This window comes from Bison bison, unplaced genomic scaffold, assembly GCF_000754665.1.
Source record: "Bison bison bison isolate TAMUID 2011002044 unplaced genomic scaffold, Bison_UMD1.0 scf7180017864184, whole genome shotgun sequence".
NCBI classification, from domain to species: domain Eukaryota; kingdom Metazoa; phylum Chordata; class Mammalia; order Artiodactyla; family Bovidae; genus Bison; species Bison bison.
This window is the reverse complement of record NW_011494756.1, coordinates 1,072,969-1,082,071: the sequence shown is the minus strand read 5'-3', so window position 1 is coordinate 1,082,071 and position 9,103 is coordinate 1,072,969. Positions and strand designations below refer to the sequence as shown.

The following is a 9,103-nucleotide window of genomic DNA, read 5'->3' as shown; positions in this document are numbered from 1 at the left end:
GCACCTGAGTGGAGGAGCCAGTGAGCTGCCATCACACAGCTCTCAGGCCTTTTGGAGCTCCTCCTCCCTAAATCAGTTCTGCTCAGACTGAAAGAAAGAATTCGTTACTGGAAGGAAAGGGAAAAGTTCATCCAGGAGTCAGCACCTTCTTAGAGCACAGATACGACATAAGTTTGGGAAAAAAAAGATCAGGCACAGGAGAGGAAGAGAGCGAACGCGCTGGTTGCTTGGCTCATCTACTCAGGGGCCAGGGAGCCCCCCGGACCCCTCTCCCCGGCGCACCCTGGCTGTGGGGTGACAGACGGGCTATGGTGTGCTGGGCCGGAGGCTGAGTGGGAGGTGAGCGTGGGCTGTGCTGGTGCCCGAACCAGCTCCCGCAAGTGCTGAGCAGACGGACGGGCCACGGACCTCAGCATCTCTGTGTTCCCTCCCACCAAGAGCACAGCCTGTGTCCCCAGATCAGGCATGAGTTCTAAAGGCTTGAAGAAACTGCCTCTGTGAGTTGCCACCCCTAGGGCAGGCACTGCACTTGACCCCTTCAAAGCATTTCCCCTAACCGAGCTCTCACTGGCCCGGGAGGGATTACTGGTCCCAATTTACAGACAAGGAAACCCAGAGAGGCAGGAGTAACTGCAGAGGCCACATGACCCATGGAGATGGAGAAAGACTGAGAACCTGACCCCCCCAAGCCCAGCCCGGCCAGACCCACACGCCTCGAGTCAGGGTTTGCACTGGCGCCCGGGAGGCGGGGCCGCTCGGAAGGGCTGAGCCTTGTGTCTTGGCCGGGAGCCTGGACTGACCCTGGCTGACCCTGCTCATGCGTCTAGTCCCCTCTAATGAAACCCAGCTCAGGGGAGGCTCCTTTAGGGCGTCAGGAAGAGTCAGGTGACTTGAGGACTCTTGATTTGGGGAACAGAGGCCATTGACGTACAAAACAAGCTATGTCTCAGCACCTGGACGTGCTCTGACTCTGAGCCCTAACAGTCATCACCGGTGTCAACACACAGTCAGGACGGGCACCCGTCATGGCAACCGGCAGGCTCGGGAGGGAGCAGCTTGTCTGGTCAGCCCCTGCACTCCTTACCCAGCCCCAAACTCCGGCTCATGTTTCACCAGCCTCATGGCACCTGGCCCCTGCCAAGCTCCCCTCTTCCTGGGCAATCTGTGCCCACCATCCCACCCTTCACTCTGTTTCCCGAGAGTCTGGTCCACCCACCTCATGGCCTTTACACACACCCGCCCAGGGGTCCTTACACACGCCCGCCTCGGGGCCCTTATACATACCTGCCTCGGGGCCCTTATACACACCTGCCTCGGGGCCGTTACACAACTCGCCTCGGGCCAGTACACAAGCTGCCCCAGGGCCCTCACACACGCCCACCCCGAGGCCCTTAAACACACTCGCCTCAGGGCCTTTGCACACACCCGCCTCAGGCCCTTAATACATACCCGCCCCAGGGCCTTTGCACACGCCCACCTCAGGCCCTTAACACACATCCTCCCCAGGGCCCTTACACACTCCTGCCTAGCCCTCCCCGGCTCCTCCCACAGACGCTCTCCCTCCTCGCCCGACATCAGCTCACGGGCAGCTTCCTCCAAGAGGTCTTCAGTGCCTGCCTGTTTCTCCACCCGATTTCCTTCCTTACCAGCCTCCTCTCGTCACAGTGAGTGACGGGCTGGAATCCTGACTGCCATGACCCTACGGTACGACCTCGGGCAGGTCCCCTCAGCTGACTGGGTTTATGCTCCTCCGCCGTGCCAGGCTCCCGTGAGGGGCCCAGGGCAGAGTGAGCTCATGACCCCACAGCAGCCGCTGTCGCTGCCCGCCACAACACCGAGTCCCGGCCCTGGCGGGCGCCGGGGCTTGCCAGGTGACATCCCTAGCACAGCCAGTGCTCACCGGCCGCGCCGGGACCCGGTTCTGAACAGGGCCAGGCTGCTGCCCGGCATCACACTATCTCCCGGTCCTGCTCTCCCTCCTCTGAGCTGGGGCACGGCCTCACCTGAAGGCCTGCTCGTGGGAAAGCTGCTCTTCAAAGGAGCAGAGCACACACAGCCCTGCTGAGGAGGGGCTAGCCGCCCTGTAAACCCCGCTCCCTGATGAAAGCAGGCTTCACTGTCCCCCGCCACCGACGCTCACTCTTCCTCATAAATCTGCTTTTTATGAAACTCGATTTGGGGTCGGGGTCCTCATTTTGGGCAGCTTGACCCCACAGCCCCACAGCTGGGAGGTCTTCCACGTGGACGTCGGGCCCACACGCCTGAAGCAGGCGCCCGGGACGGCGACACTCACTCGGCCCTTCTGTCCTCTGGGGACACGGCGCAGGCTTATCAGCCACCTTGTTTTTGAGGAAACTGCCTAAAACACTGAGAATTCCGAGGACTCCAGTAACGTAGTTCTGCATAATTACCCTGGGTTTTGTACTTCTTAAAAATGGTTTTTTCTTTTCTACCTCAGGAATTGTTTTCAAATAAAAAATCACAGCCAGGGCCACGGAGTCTCACCTCACCGCCTCTGTTAGCTTTAGTGCACACTAGCACTTTACTCCTAGGATCTGGAGCCAGCCCCCAAAGACCCTGCCGGGTCAACACCGCTGCCCCATTTTGCAGATGAGGAAGCTGAGGTTCAGAGCAGCAGAGCCGCCTGAAGGGCGAGGGAGTGGCAAAGCGGGCTTCACCCCGGTCGGCCCAACCCGGAGAGCAGCACCTGCCCTTTTCACTCCCTGCCTTTCAGTGTGGACCACTCGCTGGCCTCCCGCTGGTGCCGCACACTGGAGGCGAGGCCCTTGCAGGATTTCCCTCCAGCACCTCCTCCATGTCTTGGGTCAGTGATGGGGTAGGGGCTGAGGCTGGGGCCACGGGGCTGCTGCCTGCTCCTCCTCTGGTGTCTATTCCCTTGACTGCTCAGAGCAGCCAGGCCGCAGGAGTGCACGGCCTGCCTCGAGATGGCTGGATCTCGCCATTATTTTAAGGAAGACGCGCCTCCTCGGCTTCCAAGATGCTGCTCCCTCCGCCTGGAAGCCCCTCTCCTCTGAGCATCTGGGTCCTGGCTTCTGACCACTTGTCTCATTTCACAGCCCTGCTGCTTTGGGCCCCAAATGGCCACCACCGCCCTGCACCTTCTGGGCTTGGCTGGGGCTGTCTCCAGGCTCCCCAGGCTCTCCAGTTGGCTGGAGTCTTCCCTGTCCCTCTGTACCGGCCCCCAGGCCGGCACCCCCATCCCACCTGGTCTACAGAGGGCAGCTGGCTCCTGGCCACAAGGACCCCCTGTTGACTGGTGACCCAGTGAACATGCAAGAGATCAAGAAACCAGCAGCTCGGCCTGGTCAGACCTCGAGCCCCCACTGGGGGAAGGGAACCAGAGAGAACGGCCACCCTCACCCGGCCCACCGCCAGCCCCCAGCCCAGAACGGACAAAGTGGCTTCTCTGGTGGCATCTGCCCATCGGTGGCCCCAAGCCCCCTCCACACAAAGCACCAGGGACACCAGCAGCCCTGCCGCAGGACTGGAGGGCGGGAGCGAACTGTGAGGAAACTGCAGACCCAACACCAGAGGCACAAAACGGCCCTCCCGGCCACCCCCAGAGCTCCCTGCCCTGAGCGCGAGGCCCAAAATGGAGACTCAGTGAGGCGGCTCCAGGGGCCGCCCGATCCCGCGGGCAGGGCCGTGGCCGGTCGGCTCGGGCAGGACTCACCGCTGGAGCGGTGGATGCAGGTGTGCTGGTTGTCGCTGAGGAAAAAGCCGCTGTGGCACTGACACTCGTAGCTGCCCATGGCGTTGACGCAGATCTGCTGGCAGCCGCCGTTGTTGTCCTGACACTCGTCCACATCTGCGGCGAGAGAAGGGGAGGAGAGGTCACACCTGGGGCCGGGAGGGAGGCGCGGTCAGCGGGAAGGCCGTGGAGGCCGTCAGCTCCCCCACCGCAGAGCGCCGCTACAGAGGAACCCGCGGCGCTCCCTACAGCAGTACTGCGTGCACTTACCCCACAGAGGCGGACGCTTACAGTGACCCTGGCGCTCCCTACAGCAGTACTGCGTGCAGTTACCCCACAGAGGCGGACGCTTACAGTGACCCTGGCGCTTCCCTACAGCAGTACTGCGTGCACTTACCCCACAGAGGCGGACGCTTACAGTGACCCTGGCGCTTCCCTACAGCAGTACTGCGTGCAGTTACCCCACAGAGGCGGACGCTTACAGTGACCCTGGCTTTCCTGTGTGCCCAGCACTACTCCAAGCACCTGACCTGCTTTAACTCCCTTAACTCTCACAGAAACCCTGCACAGCAGATCTAGGTACTGGCCTATTTTATAGATGAGGAAACGGAGGGACAGAGGCCGAGTGACTTGTCCAAGCTCCCACAGAGGCAGGATTCACACCTGGCTCTCAGTAACGGCGCCTGGCCCTCCCTCTCTCTGAAGACCTGCAGCCTGCACCGTCTCCCCCTGACGTGAAGGGCCTGGCCAACCAAACCCCACTGTCCCCTTTCTTCAGTCACACCTCAGATTTACAACCGGCAGCACAGACCTTGCCGCGAGGGAGAGGCTGGAGGCCAGGGCAGCCTGCTTTCTGCCTCGCAAATTGATTTCAAAAGCCCAGAGAAGGGGAGGTTTTTCAAAGGCCCTGACCTCTGGCTGCCAAGACTGCCACGGAAGGCTGCCAAGCGGTCTTTCCCACTCTCTGGGAGAGACAGACCTCGGGGCAGACACTCATTTTTGCCCAGAGGCTGCTGGCACAAAGGGTGCTATTGGCTGAAAAGAGTCTTTATGGAGCTCTGGTCTTGAACAGAACAGCATGTTTCAATTACCGAAGTCATAACCCCCTCCACTGTCAGTTTGTTTAATGAAAGAAGGGCTTCTTAAACCTTAATGTGCCATGTCTGTATTGTCATTTTAATAGGCAAATGTACAAAACCACAAAGGCAACATGAGCTACTGGCTGCTTCGAGCCAAGCCCACAACCCCTAATACACAGGCCTGTGCACACGCGCGCGCACACACTCACACACACACACACACTCACACTCACACACACACTCACACACACTCACACACACTCACACACACACACTCACACACAACACTCACACACACACTCACACACCCACTCACACACTCACACACACTCACACACACTCTCACACACACTCACACACACTCACACACTCACAAACACTCACACACTCACACCCACACACACACACTCACACACACACACACTCACACACACACACTCACACACTCACACACACACACTCACACACTCACACACACACACACACACACTCACTTTGGCACTGAACTTTTTAAACAGTTCTTTTCAACACAGCCATCTTTCAGAACTGGAACCGAAAGGATGTGAACAGGTAAAGCATCAGGCAGACTGACCTGCCCTGAACCGGGGAGGGCTCAGCGCTGGCACTCTGTCAGCTGGGTCCTACTTAGGCTCGGGGACAGCAGACCACTTCACCACCCACGAGCCCACGCGGCAGCCTTTGAGGCCGACGGCGAGGCAGGTCATTACTCTCCTGTGAGCTCAAATGTTGGCTGTGTGGTCGCCAGGAGGGAGGCAGGGCTCTGAACTCTAAAAGCCACCAACAGTTACAGCTGAAACGGTAGAGGCAGCTCTTGCTGAGAGGAGGCTGAGAGGGGGTCCCAGGGGAAGCTGGGAGGGGTGGAGAGGGATTTTTCTGAAGCCCTTTCTCCACTCAACAAGTCTTACTGATGGCTCCCTAAAAGCCCAGTGTCAGGGTCACCTTGGCTTGGGGCACCTCCCCTCCACCTCCCAGCAGTCCGCCCCCGCCCACACTAGACCGTGAACAGCTCTGGGCCCTGCTCCTCCTCCTACTAAGAACACAAAGCTAACCTCCCCCGAGTGGTCATCGAGTGTTAAGCACCTGATCCTTGCAGCAACCCTGAGCAATAGGTTGTGTTACTGACTCCATTTTACAGATGAGGACACTGAGGCGAAGACAGCTGAAGTAGTTTGGACAAAGTCACACAGCTGCCTGGAGCAAAGGCAGGGCTCAGGCCTGCTGTCCAGCTCCTGAGCATGTGCCCTGGGGCCCACTGCGAAGCTGGTCACGCCAGCAAGCATGTTCGGATTCAGGAGATGAAGAACCCCAGGTGCTCTTGAAGTGAATGCAAGCTGGGTGTCACCTTGAACATGTCCATGAACCCCTCCAGCTACCAACGCAAAGCCGAGCCAGCCTGCAGGAGTAATTGAGCAGAGTCCTGGCCCGCCGAGGCTGCCCTGAACCGTCCCAGTTAACACCCGCCGGGGGCTCCGATGCCTGCAGTCCGGCGCACACATAACAGTGATGTTTGAATCCTGGGACCTGCTCCTGGGACTCAGGCCAGACCTTCTTCAAGTCACATTCTTCGAGATTCTTGAAGAGTCTTTGTACCTCAGCTTCCCCAGCCCTAGAAAAGGTTCAACTGGTAAAACAAAAGATAGCTCTCAAATGTGGAATTCATGGTGTGGAGACACTGCGCTCACCCCATCGTCAGTGAACGCCCTGGGGCCGCCCGCTGGGCCTGGCACACCTCCTCGCCGCACTGGAAGCTGGGAACCCAGGGTGCTGATGTCACACAGCTACAGAGCCGCGGCGGGCTGGCAGGGTGGCTGGGCCTTGGGACGGGGCTGTTTACACTAGCAGGGAACAATGACTCTCCAACACTGATGAATAATTTGAAACAAATGTGAAGCCATGTAAACATTTCTTATCCCCACTCCCGAATGATAAAGCGCCAAGATTAAGCAGGAGTGAAGAGGGGACTGGCCCCTTGGCGCTCTTTCTCCACTGTGGCCCTAGCACAGGCCTCCCCCAACTTGGGCAAGTAATCACGGCCTCAGAATCCCTTTGGGGAGTCAGGGGCCATCACCAGCTTCTCTAGCGACTGGATTAAGGGTCTTAGGCCCACCTCATACCCCTCACACCCCTGTGTCTGCAGGTCTACAGACGCAACCCCCAGTGAGGTCTCATAGTGACCAGCGGGGGCGGCTGGTCCTTGAGATGCCTGCCCACTGGCCTAGGACAGACTGGGGTCCCCTGGAGACCCTGACCAGGCCCACCAGAGCACCATGGGAAATATTAGCTCCTGGGCCCTCCTGATGGGGGTGAGCCCACTACACACTGCTCCTTGGCTCCCAATGACACGGCATATTCCATTGTAAGAGGGGCCCCAAGGCAAGGAGAGCACCCACACCTGGGAGTCGGACAACCTGAGTTCTGTCCCCGGCCTGTGGCCCGTGTGAGGTGCTGAGATCTCGTCCACGGGAGGAACTCAGACTGTCCTCCAGGAAGCCCTTCTGGAGCGCCTGAGACTCGCGTAGCCCTCTTCCTGCTCTCCAGGTGGCTCCATGCACGGAGGGGCCCCTCTGCGGGAGCCCCTGCCCCTACATGAGCATCCACGCTGACTGCAAGGCGCCGGGAGCCTTTTTATCATAAATGATAGCCCTCATGGCTGGCCAGGTCCCAGGGCCCAGGCACTATCTTAACATATCCACACAACATATCCACACAGAGAGCATTATTCTTAGCACGCCAATTCTCAAACGAGAAGCTGAGAGGGGAAGAGACTTGCCCAGTGCTATAAAACAGGTGGAAAGAGGACAGGAAGCCCTGTGGGTCTGGATCCAAAGCCCTTCCTTACTCTCCCATGACTCAGCCTCTCCGAGTGAGGACACTTCTTGCCCGGTCATGGCGGCAACCGTCAGGTCCCTGGGTGCTTAGGCTACAGTCCTCCCCAACCCGACATGCTCATGCCTCCAAAACCCAGGGCAGAAGCCCCCTGCTCCCCGAAGTCTTCCTAGTCCTGGGCGGAATCTGCCGGCCCCTGGCTCCCAGCCAAGCCGATTTGTTTCCAACTTTCTCCCTTGGGCTTGGCCATCCTGTCTCTGCTCTGGGCTGACAACAGACCTGGGCCTCCTGCACGTCCTTGCCCCCAGCAGAGGGTCGGGCTGGCTGGTGCTCAGGAGTGGACACACGGAGGGGCACACGTGTGCTTGCGCAGCGCAGTGACGGGGAGCTCTGCCATAGACGGTCAGTGCCCCGGAGCAGGACACTGTCCGGATTCCTTCTGGGCTGGCCACAGGCGGCACGCCTCTTCAGCCCCCCTAACTCTCTGTCAATCACACACGCCTTCACAGGCACATGTGCACCCCTTCCCGGGACGCCTTCGCCCTCTTTGTCCAGACAGAAGCCCTCGCCCTTGAAATCCACTGGAAACACTTCTCCTGCAAACACTGCGTCCCTGCTGCATGCCCCGCGCCCCGTGAGCTGCCAGGGGCCCCAGAATGAATGCCCCTAGTCAAGCCCCTGCTCACCGGGCGGCCGGTGTGTGAGACCTGAGCATGGAGGCAGAGGCTCTGTGGAGGAGGTGATGGGAGCCGAGGGTGGGGGGGGTCTGTGACTGAGGCTGGAAGACGAGGAGAGGAGCTGTGGAAGGTGCAGGGCACAGGTGGGGAGGTCCTGGGACCACCTGGGCGAGAGAGGATTCTGGAGGCTCCCAGGGGCTGCACATCCCTCCTCGAGAAGATTCCACCAGGGCTCTCACCAACCCGGCCCTGCCTGGGTCCTCCTGGCCCCTATTTCCACCAGTCCTTCTGGCAGAGGGGACAGTCCCCGGGGAAGACTGACAAACCAGAGTGTCACCAACCAACCACCAAGCCTCGGGTGGAGGCTGGGCCTATGTGTATGTGGTGAAGGCCCGGAGCAAGCCTGCTTCCCGCCCACGACCCATGATCCCCGAGCGGGCTCCCAGGGGGATGGGGGTGCCCTCCGCCTCTGAACCCTGCTGGCAGCTCGTGGTCCTTCATCATTATTTATGACCATGGCCGAATGTTCCCAGAAGGCAGGGAGCTCCTCGGCACAGGGCCTTGGCTCCAAAGCAGAGAGGAGGCCCCGTGGGCTCCGGGGCAGACGCTAGGAGGCTCCTCTCGGGAAACCCTTTTAATTGGCAACAGAAGATCTAAACGGCAGAGTGCAGAAAGGACCCCGAGGGCTCCAGCACTGTGAAGGTCTGGCACAGAGCTCATTGTGGGCTGCCTGGACCAGCCAGGTCTCCCTCTGGAAGGTACCAGCCTGCAGCAACTCCCCACCCCCC

The 9,103-nt window shown here is 59.8% G+C and overlaps 1 protein-coding gene across 1 annotated transcript in view; it reads right to left on the bottom strand.

Moving 5' to 3' along the window:
* SCUBE1 (signal peptide, CUB domain, EGF-like 1) overlaps positions 1–9,103 on the bottom strand; it is a 131,624-nt gene that overhangs the window by 77,222 nt on the left and 45,299 nt on the right. The window contains exon 4 of the mRNA XM_010843690.1: positions 3,695–3,830. Coding sequence (XP_010841992.1) covers positions 3,695–3,830 — 136 coding nt within the window. The remainder of the gene's footprint in view (positions 1–3,694; positions 3,831–9,103) is intronic.